Source organism: Thermobia domestica, chromosome 12 (assembly GCF_964235325.1).
Source record: "Thermobia domestica chromosome 12, izTheDome1.hap1.1, whole genome shotgun sequence".
Taxonomy (NCBI): Eukaryota; Metazoa; Arthropoda; class Insecta; order Zygentoma; family Lepismatidae; genus Thermobia; species Thermobia domestica.
This window is the reverse complement of record NC_137465.1, coordinates 10,266,949-10,293,306: the sequence shown is the minus strand read 5'-3', so window position 1 is coordinate 10,293,306 and position 26,358 is coordinate 10,266,949. Positions and strand designations below refer to the sequence as shown.

The following is a 26,358-nucleotide window of genomic DNA, read 5'->3' as shown; positions in this document are numbered from 1 at the left end:
GTTCTAAAAGTCGTGACAAGAACTAAGGTATGGGGTTAAAACACTAGAACCTCCCTAGTTATTACGCTGCCATACTCAAATTCAAAAACGTTTTCTACTTTGCAAAACTAAGTAAATAAATCTCTATTTGTTATTCAAAAATACTGTTATTCGTAGGGACAATTTCAAAAAATCTGTTTGAAGTTCCTGGACGCCCTGCTAAGACTGGGAGTGTTCTATATACAGAACTCGCTGTATGGGAACACTTTTACTGATTTTCAAAACCTGGCGCTCTTGGTAAGAGTCCCAAAGAGTAATTGAATCTGCGGTAGACACTAGGAGGATCTAAAAAAAAAAAAATGTTTCATGGAAAAATGGAATGAAAGCTTTGAGATTAACATCCCACGTCGCTTTAGGCTAAGGGAGACGATGGTTAAAGCAAGTGAATGATGATGGAAGAAATGGTGGAATGAGAAAGTGGGAGGAAAGGGAATAATTCGAGAAAACCCATGGGCACGATGTTGTCTACCATAAACTTACTTGGACGAGGATCGAAACAGGGACCCCATACACCAGAGGTAAGCATTCTATCACTAAGCCACTATGCTCCCCTAATAATTTCCTGGACTGGAATATCTCAAAGGTTCTTTTATAAGATTTAGGTGATGTGACTGCTAAGAATCGTTTCCCATAACCCTAACTTTAAAATATCTTTTGAAAAATGCATCATAAAATAGAAACAAAGATAAATTGCAGAGCAAGAAACAATTAATACTAATCTATGTAAACACTCACCTTGAAAGTTGGTCTCCAACCGATAGGTTTCGCCAGCGTTGCATGGAAAGTGCAGAAATTAACTAATGCATACGACGCCAGGAAGAAGTTTGATATAAGGGGCGCAATTGCATTCAACTCGGCTGAAAGAAAAGTAATAAACGTTAGCTTAGGAATATTCTGAAGATTATACACTGAATAGCATTTTCAAAATTTCTAAATAAGAATTAAAGGAATAAGAAAAAGCTTGAGATCAATTTCGGAAAATATCAAACTTAAAAATCGAACACATTTGTCGTCAAGGAAAATCCCACATAATTTTGAGGGCGTCCATATATCCAAAGGACGTCAATCTCAGAATATCGGGATGCCAGTGGGAGCCCCATTTGTACCAGAGGATGTCAATGGGACGTCCCATCTTCACCCGTGAATGGGAGTGGACGTCCCATTTTCATTAGTGGATGTCAGTGCCACGTTCCATTCTCGCTAGTGTTGTCAGTGGATGTCCCATGCTCGCTAGTGACTGTCAGTGGGAGCCAAATTTTCGCCAGTGGATGTTAGTGGAACATCCCCTTTTCATCCCTGGACGTCCCAATTCTACCAGTGGATGTTAGTAGGTCGTCTCACTTTCGCCATTGAATGTCAGTGGATGTATAATTTTCCCCAGTGGATGTTAGTGGGGCGTCCCATTTTCGTTAGTGGATGTCAGGTCCATCTTTGCCAATGAATATCAGTGGAGTCTCATTTCTGCCAGTGGATATTAGTGGAACGTCCAATTTTAGCCAGTGAATGTCAGCGGGATGTCCCACTTTCTCCAATGGATGTCAGTGAGGCGTTCCGTTTTCGCTAGTCGATGTCAGTGGGACGTCGCATTTTCGCCAATGGATCTCAATGAGAGTCACATTTTCTCTGTGGATTTCACGAGTTGACCCATTTTCGCCAGTGGATGTCAATGGGGTGTCCCATTGTCGTTAGTGGTTGTCAGGGTGTCCCATTTTCGCTAGTGGATGTCAGTGGAATGTTCCATTTTCGACAGTGAATGGCAGTGGGAATCCCATTTTTACTAATGTATGTCAGTTGGGCATCCTATTTTCGCCAGCGGATGTCAGTGGGCGTCACATTTTTGTCAGTGGATGTACCGTAGACATTCTCTGGAAATACAGGTATCCGCTTCAATACCTGAAACGGATCTTTCTGTGAGGTATTTCTGGGGTCTGCATAACAATCACAGGACAACTTTTGGATACCTAAATATCGTTCCGTGACGATCATACCCCATTAAAACACATGAACAATATAAAACCATTATTACGTCCCGCATGCTATTCCTGTACTGGAGTCAATTGGTCTGATGGCATTTGAAATAACTCAGTGCGAAAAAAAAAAAATAGCTGATAACCACGATACTTAGAATTTCCACCACGTACTGGCAGTTAATTGTTCACTCTGGAATAGACTAAACTCTGAAACTTTTGAGTTCAGATTATCTGGACAAAATCACGGTATTTACAAAACTCTTTTCGTAATAATGATTGTAAACAGTGGAGTATTTATGGGGAAGGCTATCGGGCTCAAGCCCCACGGAAATAAAGCGCAACTTCATTAAAATTTGTCGATGCCCAAAAGCAAAAATGTACTAAGTGCTTATTCACGTGTTGTGCATAGCCCACCTTCCCGGGAAAAAAAAATCTAAATACGCTCCTGATTCTAAGTACTGTGTTGATTCAACAATGATTGTTACAAATCCCACCAATCATTTTTTGATTCAACAATGATTGTTACAAATCCTACCAATCATTTTTTGATTCAACAATGATTGTTACAAATCCTACGAACCATTTTTGATTCAACAATGATTGTTACAAATCCTACCAATCATTTGCTTTGATTCAACAATTATTGTTACAAATCCTACCAATCATTTTTTTTATTCAACAATGATTGTTACAAATCCTACCAATCATTTTTATTTTATCCTTCAATATTCTTTGAACTTACAGAAGGGCTCTTTTCCAATTATTTCTCAACTAAGACTGTGCACCAAATTCACTCAGCTTCGACGCCACAATCTATACAAATTGCTTGGAAGACTTTCTGAGCTGACACTAAAGGTATCTGATACCTCTATCTTTCGGAGTGAAACTAAATGAAGGAAATGATTATAATTCGCCAACAAAATCAGCAATTGAGGTCATTCCAAAAATGATCGTAGATAATACCACATCCAAGTTTTACTCATGGAACTATCTCAACCTCGATATGCCCAACCATGTTCCATTTACTTTACTCTTCCTTCCATTTACTTATGTTATCAAGAACACGCAATTACAGCAAGATGAGAACGACTACATTTGTGCATGGAAAGAAATGGCCACCCTCTTTCCCGATCTCAACACTTTTGTAGTTATATGAGGGGGAAAACTATACACAAATAATCACTACAAGGATGCCTCAAGGTAACAACTGAAGCTGAAATACTGATGTTGTGGAGCGATGTACTAGACCATGTAATGTGTGGTATGCCACCTTGATATGACATTAGCTGTGATGCGTCTAACAGACATCAGATTATTTCAAAGACTCTGTGCGTTGTTGCGTAATACTTTTTTTTAGAAAAAATAAAGTTAACATTTGCGTTTGATAAATAATTGTGTATTATTGTTAACTTTTTTAAACACTTGATCCACCAGATATTCACTGATCTATAGCAACTATCAACATACATGTTGCACTATAACCCTTGTCTGTTCATCCCATTGGATACTTAGGTATTTGCCTATGTTGCTTAAAGTACTTTGGTTATAATTTTATTTTTGAAAATCTTTCATACTTCTGGAATTTAGTGACTAGTTTTGAAATTCATACAATACAATAGGCACTACATCAGACTAGCATCCTAATTTTAACTAATGATACACTAATGAAAGCATGCTTCCGAGTTTGACTCGAGACATTCATTTTGCTGTTAAGTCCACCTGAAATACTTCATGGGCTACTTGAATGAAGAAGTGCAGGCAGCAAGAAAGAACCGTACTGATCTGATCCAAAATACCAGCAAGAAGTGACCCATCAGATCCGGTAACCAAAAGAGTTCTGAATGAAAGTGCACACACCAGTAACGGAACCGAAGTGATCTGATTCGAAAGACCCGTAAAAAGTGATTCATCATATTCGATAACCTGGAGAGACCCGAATCAAAAACTGGAGGCACCAATGATGGAATCGAAGTGATCCGATCCGAAAGACCCGCAAGAAGTGACCCACCAGATCCTGTGACCTGCAGAGACCCATACTGACTCGGATCGGAGTCGATGAAATATCGCCCGCGTACACTCATGTCCAAAATTATTGTCGCATGTCTATAAGTATGTTGTTCTAGGAATATAATTTGATAACGTATTCGCCCGTTATTTCTTATAATGTTAGTATGTGTATAATCGCAAACACATGTATGTGTAAAATTTCATGTCAAAAGAGCAGTAAATAAGAACAATAAAACGAAAATAAAATTTTCTTGTCCATTTAGCAATATTTTATTTTACTCATTATAATTTTCGAATTTATAATTCTTTTCTTATGAAATTTACCACAAATATACATTTCCCTATTATACGCATAATATCAGTATTAAAAGTACCCTGCAAAATCATTATCAAATTATATTCTTACAAGAAGACAGTTATAGATATGCGACAATAATTTTGGACATGAGTGTACATGTGGAGAGTATGTATGACGCTGCTAACGTAATACTAACAAACATTATTCACTCCTCTCTCTCTCTCTCTCTCTCTCTCTCTCTCTCTCTCTCTCTCTCTCGCTCTCTTATCGGTAATTTTATTTCGCTCTTGTTGCATTGATAGACAAAAGCTCCCAGCATAGAAAGCTGTGCTACACAGAATCTTCCCTGGCCGAGCTATGGCCTCCATCGAACATACATGCATCGATCGAGATTGAAGTGACACGTGGACACAGTGCACAACAATGTTTTCATGGATTTCGTGACATCATTTTCGATATTTCTCAGGCAGCATTACGACACCAGAGAAATCATCAACCTTTCCATATGGCGGTCCTTGATGGACATCGACAAAGATTGACGCCCTGACGTGCATGACGCCTTCCGCACGTATGGTAGAAGGTTATAGAGATGGAAAGTGATTACATTAAAGTACTCTTACAAGTGTTCTGTGCATAAAGCCAGGTACGAATTATAGCAATCTTATAATTATTTTTTATCGAGCCCTCGTACATGCATTGCCGTCATTGGGAGGCATGGTGGCTGAGTGGTAGACTGGTGCGAGGGATCTTTGGTTCGATCTCAGGACATGTGAGTTTTTTTGTAGATAAGATTGTTATAATGACTTACTCGAGTAAATTCCCCCATGATCATTTACCAATTCTTTCATGACTATTCACTTTCATTAACAGGGTGTCTACTAAAATTCCAAAATGAAATTTCGTGACTTTTTTGTGACTTTTTCTTTCCCAAACCACAAAATTTAGTAAAATTCTCAGGAGCGATTTGGGTGCGAATTGGGCCAAATTTTCATGCATGCGATAAAAGCGTGCTTTGCTTGTGATTTGGTACCGTCTAAAGCAGACCATAGACATTTTTTGGTGGTAAATTTTGACGTTTTATAGAACAAAATTTTCTAGTCTATACTTATCTTTGTACAGATAAAAAAAAATCGTGTCCCAAAAGCTAAATTTCGTGATCTTTTCTTGACTTTCATGGCCGTTTTCTGATTTCATGACTTTCGTGACCGATACACACCCTTATTAATCATACATTTATTTCAGTTTAAACTACATAACTGTGAAACGTTAAATTAAAATTTTGCATTAAGATGTTAAGAACTATGGTCTAAAAAGCCAAAAATAACATTATTGGCAACCGATCTGTTGGCCACACGCCACCTGGCTGGTCAAACCTTACACTAATCAAGAATTATGTAATTTACTCTGAAAGAAATACTAAATCTACTTACTACTTACTAAATACGAAAGAAATACTAAATCTACTTACCAATTAAAATAAATGCTAGAGAAATGAAGAATGTGAGGGCATAAGCTCTGTAGGCTTCCTTGCTTTTACCATAGCCTTTGGCAAACCACTCAATGTAGGGGTAGAGCTTGTCTATGCAAAGCGCTTGGAACACTTTTGGAGCTGAAACTAGGCAAGCGAGTGCAGACGATAAAGTGGCTGCAAAACATCCAGCGTAAATAAGTGGCCCAAAAATTGAAACCAATTCCATCACCTGGAAAACAAGACGTTTCACTTGTCGTTTAGAAACAACAGAAACTTACTTCTAAATATTACAATGTATGATAGAGAAGAGGTATACAGGTTTTCATTCTTTTTCTATTATTATTATTATTATAAAAGTTTCTATACAGTTTGTACGCTGAGTTACAAATAAGTAATGTCTCAAATAATTATAATCATTTCTATAAGTTAGACCTCCTGCCAGTGGTGTAGCCAGCAGGTTTCTGTAGGAGGGGGCTCGTCGTTTGTTTAACCTGGAACTACTGCCCCGGACCAAACATTATATCTTTGTGCATAACTATTTCAATTTAAGCCCTTATACACAGAACCCATCTATAAAACTAACCGAAAAAGTTCTATCGCTTTCTTACTCACCACCTTCGAACATCGATATGTCACCTAAGACATAAATGGAACATATAAAATAGTTTCCATGAGCATCGACGACCTTCTGTCAACGTTCTGGGAGCCCATGGGTTACATCGCAGTAGAACTCCGTGGGTCCTGAAGTGAAGAATGTATCAAGTGCATTTTGCACATCTATTAGGGATTTGAACTGGCGTCCTCTAAGGTGATTGTCCAAGGAATGGAACAGGTGATAATCGGATGGTGCAATAGCAGGGGAGTATGGCAGATGCAATAGTGTTTCCCATCTAAGGCGTAGAATGGTATCCCGGATCATCCTAACCACGTGGGGCTTAGCGTTGTCCTGTAACAGGAGAACTCCTTTGCGATTCAAAAGTACTGGCTCCAGAGTTTTGAGTTTTTCTTGAACACTGCTCAACTGCTGACAGTACACAGATGCATTGATGCTCTGACCAGCTGGTAGCAGTTCCCGATTAAAGATGCCGCGAGCAATTCATCAAACACACAGAAGGATCTTCTCCTGATGCAGTGCTGGTTTCGGCTGTTTTTGAAGCGGTTCATGGGATGCTAACCAATGGTGACGGCGCCTTGAACAGAGTTGGAGTGGGTCAGTGGGTCGGTGGGTCAGTGGGTCGTGGGTCAACAGCATGTGACCCACCACCCACCATGACCCACTGTGACCCACCACCCACCGTGATCCACTGCGACCCACCACCCACCATGACCCACTGTGACCCACCACCCACCGTGACCCACGGCGACCCACCACCCACCGTGACCCACTGCGACCCACCACCCACTGTGACCCACTGCGACCCACCGACTCAGTATGATCTACCGACCCTCTCTGCTCACTGCATTGTAGAGAGTATCTTCTGAGGACTGGTAAATTTGTCTCCGTTTTACTTTCAAGACCTTCCTTTCCCTTTCTTCTCCACTTGTTTCTGTCTACTTACCTGAGGTGAGTATATCTAACCAAGTGAAAAGAAAACCGGGCACTTTTGGATATTGATATTTTTAATAGTAATAATAGCAATAGGACTTACACTACAACTTGGCTTTCGAGACCTGTGGGTTTTTAGAGCTAACTACTGGAAAAAATACATTTTTGAATTACTTAATATATAAATTATTTATAAAAAATTGAATGTAACTATGTGTGCCTGATTATCACGGTCAAATTGCAAAGTCAAATGAAATTACTTTTGGTATATAGTTAGGCCTTAATCCAAATTGGGATGTTATATTGCTTTTATTATAATGCATAATATCCTAAGGAGGTAGTGAGGATCCGAATTTTTGCGAAAAAAAATGAGTATCTCGCAAGCCGTTAAACTTACGGAGCTGAAATTCAGTGTATTAACTCTTTATTGAAAATAAACAGAATGTGTCCTAGCATTTTTTTAAATTCTCCTTTATGTGTGTGGAGGGAGGCAATTTCTATATATGGAAAATTGGTAGTGAGTTGGTTTGTAAAAAGGATCGAAAACGATCGATGTTATTTCAGAAACAAAAAAATACAGTGCTTGGCTTCATATATCCATTGCTTTCTGCTATAATAATTGCTGAAGCTTATGTTTATTATATGGAGCGCTCACAGCACGGGGAATCAACCCATAAAGTTGTGAGAAAAATAGGCATAAAATTTGTACTGTGAGCTTAATTGCACGGAAATTTGAAGTTTGGATTGTACGCATAATTGTATGGAAAATTTTACCCTTTTTTTTCCCCTTTACGTTGATCTACTTACTTTGATTTGGAACTTTGAAATTTCATCCTTTTTTCCACTGAAAAGTATCGATAATTCAACAAGGAAATAATTATACTATGATAATTTAATTGAAATTCATCGTAATTTGGCACATGGCAAACAGCAGTGTGGCAATTGAAGTTGAAGAAGGAGGGAAATTCCCATTCACCTCTGAATACTTTCCAGAAACCTCGTTCCCTTTCGCTTTCTAGACGGGGGAGGGAACTTGGTAATGGTATCAAACCTTCATGTGTAATTACAAAAATTAAATTTATAACAAATTAGAAATAATCAGTTTATCAGGTTTTAATTGATAATGTATTCACAAGATTCCCTATCAAAGGCGTGGTAGATGAAGTTTCTGTTCTACATGGGTCGACATTGCCAACTGACATGGTCGATATGGAAAAGATGTATGGTGATAGAGAGATGATACTTCTTGCTGAGTATTTCAAAACTGACCGAGAAAAATCGTTATCAGACTTAAGTCTAACAAGTAGATTGTCGATGAGAAGTTGCAGAAATCGGGTAGATATATTATCAATTTGAACGACAGAGTGCGAACGGGAATTTCCCCTTATGAATTTACAGATGACTGATATTAGAAATAGATTGTGCTCAAACATTGTCTAACTTGTTGCTCATCAATGTTAATGGCCCACCGCTAGACAAGCTCAAAATAGACGAGCTAGTTATTTCTTGGCTGAAGGATGGACATCATTCCACTGCGGATGATTTACCGCCAAAATGTTACCAACAGGAAATAAATCCGATTTCAGATTTGTTTTAAGGTGGAAAATTACGAGTTACGGAAAATGTATACTTGTATTAGTAATGGCTTATTTGTGTTATTCAACTTTGTATCTACTTTTTAGTAAGTCTCTTCTTTGCTTTAGGTAAACTACTTTGAATAAATATTCATAATAATTGCAATCATGCATATTTGTAACTTAAATTTAACGCGTGTTTTAGTGATTACACAAATTACAATTATGAGCATACTTTATGGAGATGCTCTCACATAGGGTACCCGAGCACCTTTATACCCTATGAACAACTGATTTTTCAAGTCTTTTGTGAGAAAAATACTGTGAACTGAGAAACCACAACCTTTTCCATATTGTACAGGGGTATTTTCCTGCGAATAGAAGTTTCTTGTGGAATGCGTTCAGAAAGTAACACTTGCAAGAATATTCTCTTAGTACAAGTATATTTTAGGCACACACTAATTTCCCCCCACCTCGAACTGTTTCAATTTCCTCACTGACAAACTCTTTACCATTTTATATCGTAAAGGTCAGATCCACCGTTATTGTAGCAGAGTGGTGCTTGAGCGATTGACTAGAAATTCAAACTTCGATTAGTGACAATTTCACAGTCTTGTTTTATTACTAGTGTAAACTCTTTGGTCAGTAAAGAAGAGGCCGTGGATCGTGTTCAGAGTTGATGAAGATGGATTTTGGTGAGTCAGAGTAGGTCACAGTGGACGATAGTGGTTCATGGTGGGTGGTGGGTCAGAGTGGGTCACCGTGGGTGGTGGGTCATGGTGGGTCACAGTGGGTCATGGTGGGTGGTGGGTCAGAGTGGGTCACGGTGGGTCGTAGGTCAGAGTGGGTCATGGTGGGTGGTGGGTCAGTGGGTCGTGGGTCACGGTGGGTGGTGGGTCAGTGGGTCGTGGGTCAAGTTTTCATTGACCCACGCCAACTCTGGCCTTGAAGCTTCGTAAATTACCCAGTTCTCATCACATGTCAATACCCTGTCCAGAAATGGCTCCTTCCTCACACGAGACAGCAAAGAAACACAGGTGTCTGCTTGCGTTGCCTTCTGGCCCTGAGTCAATTCAAATGGGGCTCATCTACCCAACTTTTAGTGTTTCCCTAGTTGATGTAGGTGCTGCCGAATGGTTTCTGCACTCACACTGAATTGTAGTCCCAGTTCCTCACATGTCTGACCACTTTTCGCCTCAATTGTTGCCTGAAGATCTTCATTTTGTACATGTGTTGGTCTTCCGGCACTTGGTGCGTCTTCAAGTGTTTCGTCACCATCTTTAAAGCTGTTATACCACCGCTGCACTGTCCGCGTAGTAACGACACCCTTACCAAAGGCCTGGTATATCTTCCGCCCAGCTTCAGAGAAGTTTGACCCCAGTTTGAATTCGTACAGCATACATGCCCTTATGACGCTCTGTGGAGGTCCCATGTTCACTCTTCCTTACGCAAGTTCACTGTGTAACTGAACTGCTACAACTAGGTAGAATGTTGGATATACATACACCAACAACTGACCTTCGCCTTATCTAAATTCGCATTCAACTCGCGGTGTGAGGGGCAATGGAACACAGATTTTCACAAAAAGCAACAGAACATTCTTGGTTACCTTTACAGTAAGACTAATTTTCTTTGAAATTGCACTTAATTTCTTTAAGATTTCCTGACAGAAAGATTTATATATTATTCGAGACTAAAACACATAATTATTTTATTAACAGCTATATGTCACTTCCTGTTTTACACCAAGTAGCATTAAAAAGAGCAAATTAAATCCAAACTGAAAAACTGAATAAAAACGTTATTTTTCAAAAAATTTTCCATCTGATAAAAATGTTTTAAAGCACTACTTACAACATATAAAACATATAATGTACTTACCAATTAGTTTAGTACCATTGTTTAATGGTAGTATTTTAGTACCTTGTTAAAACATTTGTCTTCAAATTGTCAAATATAAATCGCAGTATTTTTTTTAATCTGCTGTCACAAAAAAAGTATACCATATTATTTTCCAATCGGTATAAGAGATACGATACTATTTTTCGATCGGTATGGTAAAATAGCATTTTTTCGTGCTATTTTACCGTAAATTATTAATTATATATTAACTTTAAAGCTCTTCATTTGGAGGGCCAGGAAATCATTTGGGGGGCCTAACCCCGATGGGACCCCCGTGACTACACCCCTGCCTTCTGCCCAGAGCAGCGCGGAGGTTTCGTGGTTGTTGGGTAGGAATCTCTGCCTGAAACAGCGCAGAGGTGGATAGTATCTCCTGGCCAGTGTAGCACTGAGATTGGAAGCAACTTCTTTGCAGAAGCAGCGCAGAGGTAAGTTAGGGAATCTCTTCCGCCCAGAGTAGCTTGGAGAGATAGGTAGGATATGATCAGCTCAGTTAGAAACTGATGTCTTCTCCCTCTGTACGTTCTCTTTTATAGCCAGTTTTACAGACAGAGTCTGTGGAGGGGTTTTAGAGGTCCTGTTCGTAACTACTCGTGTCCTTTTCGTATTTCTTCGGAGATGGCTTCCATCGGCTGTTTAGTCATCCTTATGCTGCAGCGCGTGGTGTTGTTTGATACTACGAAGGGATATTACAATATACTCTAAGGTAACTAATCGCTCCATTTGTCGAAAACTATTACGACATTTTATCTTCTTAGCGTGTCTGCTGGCATTCTTCTGGCGCGGCTAGACACTCAGTTTTAATAATGAAGGTACTATATGCGTATCTGATATATACTGCATTTGTTTCGCAGATTTGCTTAGAAGTAGTATGGGTGTCATTGTTAAGATGCAGTGTGCTAGTTAATTGTGTATATTTTCCATGTATAGTTATTATTAATTATTATTATTATTATTATTATTATTATTATTATTATTATTATTATTATTATTATTATTATTATTATTATTATTATTATTGATGATGATGATGATGATGATTCTGCCTTTTGGCAAGTATTGGAACTAATTAGATTTTTATTTTTTATTTATTTATTTGTTTTTAATTTTAGATTTAAGCCTGGAAATGTTTCTTCCACGTTCTTGAATCTTCAGTTTCCTGTTTTAACTCCCAATATTTTCTTCTGTTTTTCAATTCATCGATCAACTGTGTTCTTCTTCTTCCTATTCCTCACTCTCTTTCCATTTGTCCTTTTACAGCGGTATGAGGATGTCAATTTCTTTGGAAGATGTATCCAATCCAGTTGGCCGTCCTACGAAGGACGCTGGGTAAAAGAGTCCTCTTCTTTCCTATCCGTTTTAAAACATCATCATTTGTTGCTCTCTCTCTCCATTTCATCTTCTCCATCTTCCTCCAACACCACACATTTTGAAGCTCTCTAAATATTTCTTCTCTTACTTCCTGAATGTGCAAATCTATGAACTACCGGTATACACTCCAGTACTCCATACATAGCGCTTGACCAACTTCTTCTCCTTGTGTTAGGGAGACCAAAGTTCGTACAAAATCTTGTAGAACACAAATGGATACCTGCTGCTGCGATTCAAGAAATTCATATTTTAGGAGGAGGCAGGTTGTATTTTTTTTTTTTTTTTTTCAATATGTAAAAACGACTGGAGGTTATCTGTCAAATTATGGGGAAAATGGGAAATCATTTGAAATAAAATTTAACATTTAGTTTGCACTTGGCTCAGACCAGGCTTTTGTCAAGTTACTTTCTTTAAAATATTCTTGTAATATGCCTGAGCACCATAGAACCACCCCCTGACTTAGCATTGGAATATCTGGCAACTGGGTTTGAGTCCCAGGAAGACCTTCTATCTTGGAAGTATGGTCTCATTTTTGGTTTTTCAATTTCAAACTGAACTTTTGTTTTTATTTATTTTTTCCGTAACAAGTCTAACAATTGTGTTTCTGAAACAAAACTTCCGAGATGATGTCATTATATTTCTGTTCTAAACCTTGACTTGCCTTCGATACATATTTAACCTAGTTCCCCATTCCTATCTCACCAACCGACCTCGCATAAATCATTATCCAGCGTTCTGAGTTTGAGACATCTCTGTGCCTTCCTGGTTCGATATCCGTTTGGCGAGCAGCTTTCTTTTGACGTAATGCGGAAGAACGGAGAGCTATATGTGTCTATATTGATGGATGGATACTGACAGTGAGTGTGAAAAATGCTCAACAAGGAATACATAACATATAAAATAACTGTAAAACATTAGATATAACTAACAGAGTTTTGTAAAAGTAGGCGAAGGAGGGAGTAAGATGGAATGAAAGTGTTCGGGAGTGCTAGTGCAGAGTGCATGTTTTTTTTTTTTTTTTTTTTTTTTTTTTTTTTTTTAATCAATTTGCGAACATGACTTTTATATTTCTTTCCAAATTTCATTTTATTTAATGATAAGTGATCACCAATTCTTACGGAAGAAACAATTATACAACTTTTAATGACCCATTTTAATAAAACTCAAAAACATTAATAGTAACCAAAAAAAATGACAATCTGCGAACTCTTTAACTATTATTTTTTTTACATACATTATATTATTCAGTTTAAGTTAAATATTGATTCCTGGTACGAATATCGGCTGCAAGCTCTTGCAATGTACACATTAAACAACTTCTATTAAATATTTTATCATTATCTAATATTTAATCAGTTAAAGGATTTGATGAATTTGAGAACTTGAGAAAGAAAATGGCAACCGGTTAAGTGCAAGAATTTGTACAACTCACCATCAATTCATATTTTCAACTTGGACACTTTATACAATGTAAATCAAGCCAAGCATAACCAGAATGCTATTGGTATTTATGAATAATCACGTTAGGTAGAATACAATTCGATACAAATTAATTTCAACCGTGTATAGAACATGACGAAAGAGGTGCCACAAACCTGTACATCATTTTTTTTTAAATAAAGAAAGAGTCTTGTGAACATTATAACAATATAAAAATTAGAATCTGTTGCTAATACAAGTCTTGTAAGAGATCGAGATGATTGTAGGTCAAGGCAGGTCCGTATCCAGAGGGGGTGTTTAGGGGGGCCGGATAGTCGGGTCGACTTCACTTAAGAACTAGTATGTGCTGTGCCCTATCCAAAAATCCATGTTTCAGAATCTTAAGGCACTCACGCAACAATTTTTATAGAGGGAGTTGGTTAATAGTTCAGATTATATGCCCGTAGTCAAACTCCCGCTTTAAAAATTGTTGTGTGAGTACGTTAGGATTCTGAAACATGGATCTTTGGGTAAGGCACATAGGCCTATTAGTTCCTAAGTGAAATCTTGACCCGACAATGGTAGGTCCCACAGTATTGGAGTTATGGACCTCTAAACTTTATTTTTTCATGTTTTTGGCAGCTTATAATTCCGAAAGGAAGCATTTGTGCACCCAGGTTGATCTATACTTCTTGTCTTATCTTGGTGTCAGGAATCACCTCCCAAATGTTGTCGGTGTTGTTTTGAAACACCCTGTATATCTAACTTGCTTGTGAGTTATAGAACGTTATTATTGTATACTCATTTTGTAGCACAAATTAAACAAGTTCAAACATGCAAGTATACTAGTTTTATTGTTTCCGTTCACATTCGTCTTAAATAACGTTTCCACAATAAAGAAAGGAAACCAAAATTGGAATTTTTCGTTTTGATAATCGAAGCCGTAAATCGATTTTGAAAATCGAAACCGGAAGTCTGTTTTGGAAAGTGAAAACCGAAAATCAGTTTTGAAAACCAAAACTGAAAATCAATTTTGAAACCGATATTTTAAAATTTCCATGTTTTCAAAATTCAATTTCCGGTTTTCCAAATTTCAATTTGAACAGTACTAGTTTGAACTTTCTAAAATAAGTTTTTAAACACATTTAACCTTTGGATTGACCTGACTGTAGATTATTTCATTTTGATTGAAGTGCATATCCTGAAGGGAGCAAGGGTTTAACCTTTCCGCAGATAATAATTCCCTAAATCAAATGTAACGACACTCCAACACCACAACCCAGTACTGTACATCCAGAGATACTGCAGGACCTCCAACCAATTGTAGAACATAGCAACCACATACATCTTGTTATACTATAGGCAAAAAGAATCGGAGGTCAATGACTCCCAAGGATTTATTCCTGCAGTGTTTATTGTACAGTCCGCAGCAAAAAGCCTGCAGCATGAGCATGTAAGTTTATTGTGAAATGACGAAGTCTTTTGCTCCAAAAGAAGTTTGCAGGGGTAGACGCCGAGGTTTCTCCTGGCGTGATTGGTGCCACTTAGACATTATGTTGATACCTGCGCTGTTAAGTGTAGTTTCACGATAAACTTACACGCTCATGTTGTGCTTTTTTTTTTTTTTTTTGCTGCGGACTGTACCAAAACCATAAACACCGAAAAAGAAACTAATAACTGACGTTATCAAGGCTCTGAGAAAGAAAATGTAAGGTTAAAATCGAAGGGTGGCCTACTTTGTATCATCTTTTCATACTACTCATCAACTGCATCTGCACTTTTGTTGTCTAATAGCAACGATTCCATTACTGACTTTTCGCAGACTGAGTAAAATTATCAAACGGTTCCACGAAAACTGCTCACTTTATCCCGACTTCTCAGGATGTAGAAGAGTGGAAAAGATAAGACTCCATGCCGCTAAGAAAAAGTTATAGTGTAATATATTGCTGTTTTAAAATCATTTGTTAATAGCGAAATCTGTCCTACTCTGTCGGAGAAAATAGATAAAGGAGTATCTTTGTGGCTCAAAAGGTTTAATATGTTTCAATCAAAAATTTTCTTATAGGCCTTACAGTATATCTGGAGAACTATATATAGTGTAGCCAAATTCAAACTATCACTTAACTCAGTATGATGTGCTTATTCCGTAAAAAAATACGAAAACTTGATTTAGGGGCCGTTCAAAAATTTTATGGTCCTTGATCCAAAAACTAGTTATTGGCCAAGATCGCAATCTTTTGATATTTTTTTCTTGGATTATGCCCAAAATTCTTGGCCAAATTGCAATCTTTTGATGCTTTTCTTTGGAACATTCCTAAAATTCTTGACCAAAATCACAATCTTTTTGTTTTTTTCTTTTCTTTTTTTCTTTTTTCTTTTTTTTTGGTCATTCCTAAACTTCTTGGTCAAGATCGCAATCTTTTGATGCATTTTTTGGATCATTCCTAAAATTCTTGTTAGAACAATATTATTGAGTCATCAGGATTAAGAGATTAACAATTTTATGTCTTCTTTGTTCTACAGAGATTGAAATTACAAGCAATGCATTGGAAAGTAATAAAGTTATATATATAAACAGATTTTATTCATTGCTAAGAAAATATGGGCCATCTATTCCTCTTTCTCTATATTATGTGCTTGTCTTCTCTATTATTATTATTATTATTATTATTATTATTATTATTATTATTATTATTATTATTATTATTATTATTATTATTAAGTATTCTGCCTGTTGTCAGGTCCTGGGGCCTTAGATTGTATTTATTTATTTATTTATTTATTTTCAGGTTCATGTCTAGAAATGTTTCTCCACATTTCTCGATTTTCAGCTTCCTCTTTTGACCCCAATATTTTCCTGTATTCTTTAAATCACCTATCTATTGTGTTTATCTCGTTCCTACTTCTCTCTTTCCTTCCATCTTTCCCTTTATGGTGGTATGAAGAAGCTGCCTCTCCTCCATCTACTGAATTTGACTCGTCTACGGCAAGCCTTGTTAAACGAACCACAAAGAGCATAAAATCCGTAACTTTATTCATATTGTAGGTTGTCACCGGTATTTCATGTCCTTGGTACAGTCATGTGCAAAAGAAACAAACATCTATTGTGGGATAAAATATTAAATTTCTTTCTCAATGATAAAAAAAAGCTTTAACATCGGATTAGGGTTAATAATAATCGTTATCCCAAAAGTTCTTTTAAAAAATGATTCGATTACTTTCCGTTAAAGGAAAGAATCACGAGCTCTTTCACTTTGGAGATCTATTCCTTACGTTTGTCAGTCATCGTTTAGTTCAAGACCCCTATTAAACTCCTGAGGTCGAAACCTCACTGATTCGTCACTTTGTTTTAGTTTTGCCCAAAGCTTTCTTCTATCAGGAAAGCCCAACTGCAACTTTCCGTCAAAAAATAAAGAATGTCTAATTGAAGGACAGCACTTTATCCAAAGACGGGTGTTCTTTCTCTAAAGAAAATACTTTCACTCTGGATTCTCCGTTATTTCGTTTCTACTCCCACTTGAAAAGAAAGACTAAAATAAAAAATATATAACCCGATCAGATCACTTAAAAATTAGACTGTCTCAGGTATTAAACTTATCAATCAAAGCTTATTCCTGTCTTACTCAGAAGAAATGAGAATCACTTATCTGAATCAGGAATGACTCAGCACTCAGACTAATCTCTGTCTAAACTGCTAAAAACAAATTCTTCAAACACTATCTTGGCCACCACTTTGACGAGAAGAAATTCACTTATTCCTTGCTTGTAGCAGTCACTGAGTACCTGATATTACTTAATGTAATAAAAAAAATAAAAAAATATTGCCAGTACTCAGGAATCAGAGAAACCATTTATGCTCTCTCTTCGGTGACCACTCTGACTAATCCCTATACAAGAAAGAACTTCTTTTTTTTAAGTCAAACTTCAGGTGGACCTTTAACAAACTGTCAAAGAGGCTATTAAGAGTCCTACCACGCATCTAAAAAACAGGTGCTGAGGCTGTCTTTTATATTGTCAGATTTTGTTTGCCGATTTTAATTTCGCTTTAAAAATCCACAAAAGTGTTGATGGAAGTACAAAGGCCTCTTGAACTTCTGGAATATTTAATAGAGTCGCTAAATGAAAATCAATAGAAAGATTTTGAAATGATAGATACGTTAACAAACAAACAAAAAAGGTAAAAGAAATGTACAGTTGAGCGTATGCAGATACAGACGTAGAAATTAAATGATTTGTCTCATCATCATCATCATCATTGGTATTCTGCCATTATTGGCAGGTCACTTACTGCAACTGAGAGCTTCCATGCTCCACGGTCTTCAGTTAACCTCTTCGTCTTCACGTACGATTTTTCTATTTTGATATCGTCCATTTATTGTAGTCTCCTTCGCCCTGTCCCTCTCTTTCTTGCCACCATACCTTCTAGCACATCTCTCATGATAGAGTTCCTTCATAGCCAATATCCTAACCAGTTTGTCTCCCTCTAGTAAAAGAGTTCTTTTTTCACCCACCATTTCTAACACCTCTCATTCATTTTCCGCTCGACCTAGCTAATTTTTTCCATTCTTCTCAACACCCACATTTCGAAACCTTCCAGTCGTTTTTCATCATTTTGGGGTAATGTCCATGTTTCTGACCCATACAGTACAATACTCCAAACGAAGCATTTTATGAGTCTTTTTTCTCAATTTATTATTCAAGTTCCCACAAAATAGAATTTTCTTCCTTGTGAAGGCTTCTTTCGTCATTCCTATCCGTGCTTTTATTTCACGTTCACATTTTATATCATTACTAACAATACAACCCGGGTATCGAAAACTATTTATCTGTTCTGTTTTCTCCCCCTCCTACTTCTATATTTGATGCCGACCCCTTCGTTCTAATCACCATGGCTTTTGTCTTTCTAACATTTATTTCCATCCCATATTCTTCACGGCCCTTCCTCAAGTTTTCTTCACGGCCCTTACCTGTTATTGATTTTTTCTTCATATTTTGCAACAAGCGCCATATCATCTGCAAACTGTATACATCTAATCATTCTACCTCCTACTGAAATGCCTTCTTCATTTTTTTTTCTTTCTTTTCTAAATAGGTATTAAATAATGGAGGCGAGAGATAGCATTCCTCTCAAACTCGCTTTCCAATTCCACACCCCTCTGCCATTTCCTTCCCTATTCTAACACTTACTGATATTTCAATTAACTTAAAATACTTGATTCTAAACTATATAAATACATTAAAATATGTCAATAAATATACAAACAAATAAATAAATATAAATACCTATAATGACACGCGTTGACAGACCACCAATTATATATTTTAAAAATCAGTCTGGGCAAAGACTCGTCCTTGCAATGAAAAATAAAAGGAAACTATTTGACTATAAAGTTAAACTAGATGTTTAATTGGCATATATTGTAAAATTTCTTTAAAAGGCCCCATCACGGCGAAATTAAAATACCGCTAATTTTACAGTAACTATATGATATCTTCAAATAGATAAAAGATAGTGTGGAGTTGATTTTAACGTCCCTTTTCAGCAGCGAGGCTATATGAGACGTGAACCTACTGATTAACGTGGAATCCGAACCACATGAGCTCCCGTCGGGAATCGAACCCGGGTCTCCTGTGCCAAAGGCGCGTACTAGATAAAAGATAATCGAAAAGTGGAACAAGAGCTCGCTAGACATTATTTTACACAAGATACCGAACGCGAAGCTACTAGGTGACTCGTGATAATGGTACCTGATTGAAAATAATATTGTGTAGCGCGCTCTTGTTCCACATTTCGATTAGCTTTTATCTATTTGAATATATCATATAATTACTGTAAAGTTAGTGGTATTTTAATTTGGCAGTGAATAGGCCTCTCAATAAGGTAGTTGTTTGAGGAATTTCGCACAGGGGATTCAGTTTTCTCAAACAACCTTTTATCATAAAATTCTTGTTATATACAAATATAACACACGAAGCCATTAGTTATATTTGTAAGTTCTCTATGTAGTTTGTCTGGGTAAATAGGTGTACCAAGGCCTAGGCAGCTAAGGAATTATACCACAGAACTCCAGTCAAGCTAAGTGGTAACGGTTAAGGATTTCTCAGTGCTCGAGACAAGCAAAGAGAGGTTGAGGTCCCGCAGAGTAGGTTGAGACCTAGCACGTAAATACAGTACTGTAGTCTTTATTACAGCACAAAATCTGATTTTGGAAAATGCACTTTTCAGAGTAAAGATTGTATGTCAATACTGAGCAGACACTCCGTTGTTGGTGCAAATACTTCAGTTAACACTACCAGGGGCGGATCCAGGGAGGGCGATCGCTCCCCCAGAAGAGCAAACTTTTTTATTTTATATATAAATAAAACCCATCCCAGAGTTTGGAGCTCTTAAAAGTAGCTCTAAGTAGGAGTATTACAACCCACCGCCCCCCCCCGGAAGTCCGTCCTGAATTCCACAAAGGTTTACTAGTGTGTCATGTGTCTTCATATCTTCTCTACCGCTGAAATCTTCTCTGTCCAGATGACGATGCCTACCTGATGCCAATGAAAGTCTTACATCGTGTTTTATACATTTTTCTGGACAGCGGCGACACTAATTCATGGTGCACCACACCTTCGTTGTCGAAAAACGCATCCCGGAACAAAAAATGCAGTCATCAGAATGGCACACAACATCGACCAAAGAAAGCACGTCAAGTCAAATCCAAACTAAGGTGATGCTCGTTGTATACCAGCCTCCCTACTCACCGGAGTTAGCACCAGCGGATTTCTAACTCTTATTAAGATCAAAAAGGGCCTCAAAGGTACATACGAAAAGAGGGCTTTCTGTGTGGTTTCCAGCAATGGAAGAAACGGTGCAAGAAGTGTGTGTATTCTCAGGGAGTCTATTTTGAAGTCGATTAAGTGAATATCTACCAATATTATGCTAATAAATTGTTACAACAAAATTCCAGGAACTTTTTGATTGTCCCAAGTATAACGCACGAATACTGCCCACTAGAACTGATTTTCCCCACCCAACAATAGTTAAATTCAACATTCGAGCTGATATCAAAATGTTTCATCACCACTACTGTAATTCGCCAACAGATAATAACATAGGATTGCATACGTAGTCACAGGGAGAAAGAACCATCATACAAGTGTTCTTCATTCGAGTGAAAAGGCACTAAATCTGGTAAAACTCAACTTTCAGAATAGCTATAAAAAAAAAAAAAAAAAAAAAAAAACTGGCGACTTTCTGGATGATTTCTAAATGACGCTTTAGCGGTTTACGTACAAACCTAAAGAGTTTTGCGCAGCAAACAATCAGTAATGTCATTTGGGGAGGTGAGTTTCAGAAACATAAACTCTTTATTAAATTGTATACTCGTAAAAAAAAAAAAAAAAAAAAAAAAAAAACCGTAGAATCCCTACGTCCGGGGACAGGCTCTTCTTCCCCTAGACTTGTCAGATTTCTGATGCTCCAAACCGTGGCATCGTTAATGCCAATATTTGATCAAGAATTCTCGTCATAAATTCACAACTTAACAAGACATTGTACAATGATAATTCATTGTGGATGTTTTTGAACATTCTAACCTAAGATTTATTTTTACACACCACTCAGAATTCAAACAAAATTTACACTACATAAATATTTGTATGCGAAAAGACAGTGTTTTGATTTAGGATTTAGGATTTAGATTTCTGGGCTTTCGGCATCTAAGGCCATTTAGCCCTTCACTTTTGAGGGATGACGTCCCTCGGCGAGCACACAATCCGGGGAAAGGAAAAGAAGAAAGGATTGGGAAAGGAAGGAAGCGGCCTGGGACCTACAAGTTAGGTATCACCCCGGCATTTGTCTGGTGTGAATGAAGGAAACCCAGGAAAACCTCATTCAGGGTGGTTGGCTTGAAAAAACGTTTTACACATTTTAGACCGACTGCCCCCACCGGGAATCACCCCGTTACCGCTTGCATCGAAGGCGAGAGCGTTAGCAGTATTTTGATTTGTAGTACCAAATAATAATAATAATAATAATAATAATAATAATAATAATAATAATAATAATAATAATAATAATAATAATGTAGAAATCAGACTGAGGGATTTTAGTCTCAAAATTTGCTGTTCACTAGTGAAATTTGGTGTTTAATCTCTCAAGCAGTTCAATTTTTCTCAAAATTTGTTTCTGCTGAAATATATAAATATATATAACAAATTTCAGCAAGGCAAAATTTAACAACTAACTATAAAAATAACGAAGAAAATTCTGTCGCTTTTTCACCCACTACCTTCGAACATCGATATGTCACCTAAGACGTACCTGAAAGATCAAAAATACTTCCCATCAGCATCCACGACCTTTTGCCAACGTTCCGGAAGGCCATGGATTCAATCGCCGTAAAACTAGGTGGGCCGTGAAAAAAAGAAGATATCAAGTGCATTTTGCACCTCTACTATGGATTTGAACTAGTGTCCTCTAAGGTGATTGTCCAAGGAATGGAAAAGGTGATAATCCGACAGTGCATTGTCCGGGAAGTATGGTGGATGTAACAGTATTTCCCATCCAAGTCGTAGAATGATATCCCGGGTCATCTTAGCCACCTTTGGCTTAGCGTTGTCCCATAACAGGAGGGCCTCTTTGCGATTCAGAAGTGATGGCTCTAGAGTTTTGACTTTTTCTTGAACACGGCTTAACTGCTGATAGTGCACAGTTGCATTGATGCTCTGACCAGCTAGTAGCACTTCCCGGTGCATGATGCCACGAGCAGTCAACCAAATACACAGGAGGAACTTCTTCTGGTGCAGTGCTAGTTTCGGCTGTTTTGGAACCGGTTCAAAGGATAGTAACCAACGATGAAAGCGCCGTGGAACTTCGTACAGGACTCAATTTTCATAACATGTCAATACCCTGTCCATAAATGGCTCCTTCCTCAGACGAGACGACAAAGAAACACAGGTGTCTGCTCACGTTGCTTTCTGGCCCGGAGTCAAATCATGTGGTATCCATCAACCAACTTGTAGTGCTTTCCAAGTTGATGGAGGTGTTGCCGAATAGTTTTGTCACTCACACTGAATTGTAGTCACAGTTCCTCATATATCTGGCCACTGTTCGTCTCAATTGCTGCCTGAAGATTTTCATTTCGCACACATGTTGGTCTTCCAGTACATGGTACGTCCTCGAGTGTTTTGTCACCGTCCTTAAACTTGATAAACCACCGCTGCACCGTCCGCGCAGTCACAACACCCTTACCACAGCCCTAGCATATCTACCGCTCCACTGCACCGGCGTTTGATCCCGGTTTGAACTCGTATAGCATACATGCCATTATGAGTCTCTGTGGAGGTCCCAGAATGAATCTGGGCCATTATGAATCTTCAGTCTGTCCTTACGCAAGTTCACGGTGTAACTGAACTGCCACAACCAGGTAGTATGTTGTATATGTCTACACCAACAACTGACCTTCGCCTTATCTCCATTCCCATTCAACTCACGGTGTGAGGACCAATTGAACACAGACCTCCACAAAAACGACAGAACTTTCTTGGTTACTTTATAGTTGAACATCCGCAAAACGAGGAGGAAAGGAAGTACTACTGCATTATTGCATTATTCAGGCTTATATTTTTCATTTGCATGGACCTTTCTGAGGAAAGCAATTATCGTTATTTATTTTATCAAAGAATTGACTTCAAGTCATTGCAGTCCATTAGCAGAGCATTAGTCCATACAAATTTAAAATTTTGTCACTACTTGCTAACAAAAAAGAACTTACCTCAGTGGCGGATCTAGCCCGAGGCCGGGCGGCTTAGTCTACCAAGTTTTCTGAGTGGCAAAAATAACCCAAGTAGCATTTTGGGTTGACAAATGATTGGGCCATCCGACCATAGTTGGTTGACCAACGGTGATTTTGACAGTACTGCAAATCGTTATGCCAATAATTATTTGCAACGTTGGGCCAACAGAAGATTAAGTACAGTTGGCCAACCAACCAATGGACGACAGTGTGCCAACCATGGAGGAGTTGGGCCAACGAAATTTCAACAAAATACCAACGAGAAAATCACAGTTGGCCAACGATCGTTATCCTACGGAACGCCAACATTGTGACAACAAAATACAACATCGTCTTTCGATGCGTTGCCAAAAGAACGATGCACCTACGTTGAACCACTGTTTTGTTTTCGCTTATTGGCATCGATGGTTGATGGTTTGTCGAATTTGCCGTTGGCATTTTGATAGTGGCTTTGCCAACGATGCCTACAAATAGACAACGGTTGGCACACCGTTTGACAACGAAAATGTTACTTGGGAATTAAAACTAGGCTCTGTTATTTATATATTTTTGAAAGATTATAGTAAACTCATGATATACGTATCATAGTATGGGTTCTGGCTCTCCCCAGTTTGTATCTTGTAGATCCACCACTAACTTACGTATTATGTTCCGTAAGTGTTCTTCCCTTTGACTACAGTGATAACATTTCATTTTTTCCTTTGCAATTTCGCTCAAGAGCCGCCACACTACGGTGTCAAATGCATTTGTGAAACACTGAACCTAACATCCTAACGGATCTTTAAAGCTTATGAAACTATGTTAAGTATATTGAGATCCAGAACAGTGAAAAAACTGTGAAATAGCTAATATGGAAGCGAAGTTATTTTGTAATCTCGGGCAATAAGACCCCCACATACAGGTTATCAAATTAAATTGAAGCACCTACCTGAAAGCTGTTGAGGAGACCCCATGAACAGGTTCTGTTGGAACAATCGAGAAACGTCCATCCTTGCACTTCCGATACGTTTCCTGAAGCATCCCTTACTACAGTGGCGCCAGCGAGCACAATGAAAACCAAGTAGGAAACAGTTGTTATGAAAATAGCTAACAACGTGCCTTTGGGAATGTCAGAAGAAGGATCCTGGAACAAATTTTAAAGAATAAATATTTTGGTTACTTTTTTTTTAAACATTCATACAAATAATAATTTGCGAATAAAGAGCATTAAAGAATAAAACAAACAGTGAAACCGGAAGCATTGTCGTTTGTCCATCTTCAGCTCCGTCAGTTGCTAATGGCATCAGGGCTCGACTGGAGCGAATACCTCGTAAGTCATTAATTTTACAAATTAATTCCTCTTTTCTCTATTTTCTCGAAAACTACCCGTTTGTATTTACACTTGTCCACTTCATTTCGTTCAGCTCAATAAGAACTATGGATTGGTATATTTTGTCTCGCTTTTGGACAATTCTTTTCAGTTATTTTGTAGGACTACTGGAGAATGTAAACAAAGGACCACAAAGGGTTTAAGCATGTAGTACAAGCAATAAAACATACGTCATTTAAGAGATATGCCTTAGACAACCGCCCTTGACGCAGGGACGGATCCAGGGGGCGATCTTGACGAAACTTTCTTATTTTAGATACGTATAAATAAAAACCCATCCCAGAGTTTGGAGCTCTTTAAAGTAGCTATAAGTAGCAGTATTACAACCCAAGACCCCCTCCCCTCAGAAATCCGTCCTGGATCCGCCCCTGTCTTGACGTGAGAGATTACGGCTAGATTCTCAGTAGTAGTTCCTGTGAAGTGGATTCTAGGTTAGAGTATGGGAAAACGTCACATACAGTCTCCGTGCTCAAAACAGAAGTTAACTTCTAAAAATATAGTTGAATCTCAATAACTGGAACTCCTTGATAACTCGTAATTTTTCATTTTCTCTTTAACTCTCCACAAAGTCGAATGTTTAAAAGTCACGACTTCGATAAGTCGAATTTCAAAGGTTCCATAATCATTTAAAACCTCAGTATCTCGAACTTTCGTATCTACGAAACTCTATAAGTCGAAGTTTACCTCTGTATAAGTCGAATTTCTCTTGATGTGACCTCGACAACTCGAAGCTATAACTCTATGCTTTTACGTAATTGTCATTGTTGCCAATGTGTACTGTAATTGTGTTTTATTCATGTCTAGTATTTCATTTTTAATAGCCATCTTATTTAAGTTAAGGAAATTTCACAACTTCGAGTTTTAGAGGTTGAATGAATAAAATTTCGAGTTATAGAGCTTATATAATCACTTTTCATGAGGAACGCTGAATCTCGGTATCTCAAATTTTTGTTGTGGTTGTGGCCAACTTGATAATACGAACACTGATTACTTGATAAAGTCGATAACTCGAATTTTTGTCTATTCACTTGAGCTTCAAGTTATCGGCGTCCCACTGTACATGTATTTATTGAAAATATGAGTACTCACTTTGAGATCCCCGGAGATGTTGGCTCCTGCCAGAATTCCTGTGGCTGACGGGAAAAATATGGAGAATACCGAGAAGAAACTTGTGGTAGTGTTTTCAACCGGGCGGAAAACTGGGAAAAAGTTCTCAGCTATCAAAGAACCTGAAATATAAATACGGAAAGTTAAGTTACTTATGATAACCTAAGCCCAACTAACATGAAAGATTGTCAGTAATCAACTTTTCTTGACTGAAACACACATGTTTTCTTGGTAGCAATGATGACTTCAGACGATTTGTCCCGGAGTAAATTTCAATACACAAGGGTTTAAAGTAGTATTGTCAGTATACTGGTAACCTTTATTGAGAAAGATCGGAGAGTTGACCCGACGGAGAATTTGCTAGCTCCAGGGGGAATTCCTGTCCCTCCGGGCCACTCCCTGAAATCATCACTGCTTGGTGGACTATAAAATGAAATGAAATGAATGTAATGTAATGAAATGAAATGAAATGAAAATGTCTTTATTGAAGTGGGCGAGGTTCA

General features: G+C 37.9%; 1 protein-coding gene across 1 annotated transcript in view; it reads right to left on the bottom strand.

The window, feature by feature from the left end:
• Positions 1-26,358, bottom strand: part of LOC145666327 (bumetanide-sensitive sodium-(potassium)-chloride cotransporter-like) — a 190,997-nt gene that overhangs the window by 84,596 nt on the left and 80,043 nt on the right. Inside the window, exons 6-9 of the mRNA XM_081733431.1 lie at positions 25,838-25,977; positions 24,308-24,502; positions 5,783-6,014; positions 775-896 (exon numbers count right to left, since the gene is read on the bottom strand). Of these exons, the coding sequence (XP_081589557.1) occupies positions 775-896; positions 5,783-6,014; positions 24,308-24,502; positions 25,838-25,977 (689 nt within the window). The remainder of the gene's footprint in view (positions 1-774; positions 897-5,782; positions 6,015-24,307; positions 24,503-25,837; positions 25,978-26,358) is intronic.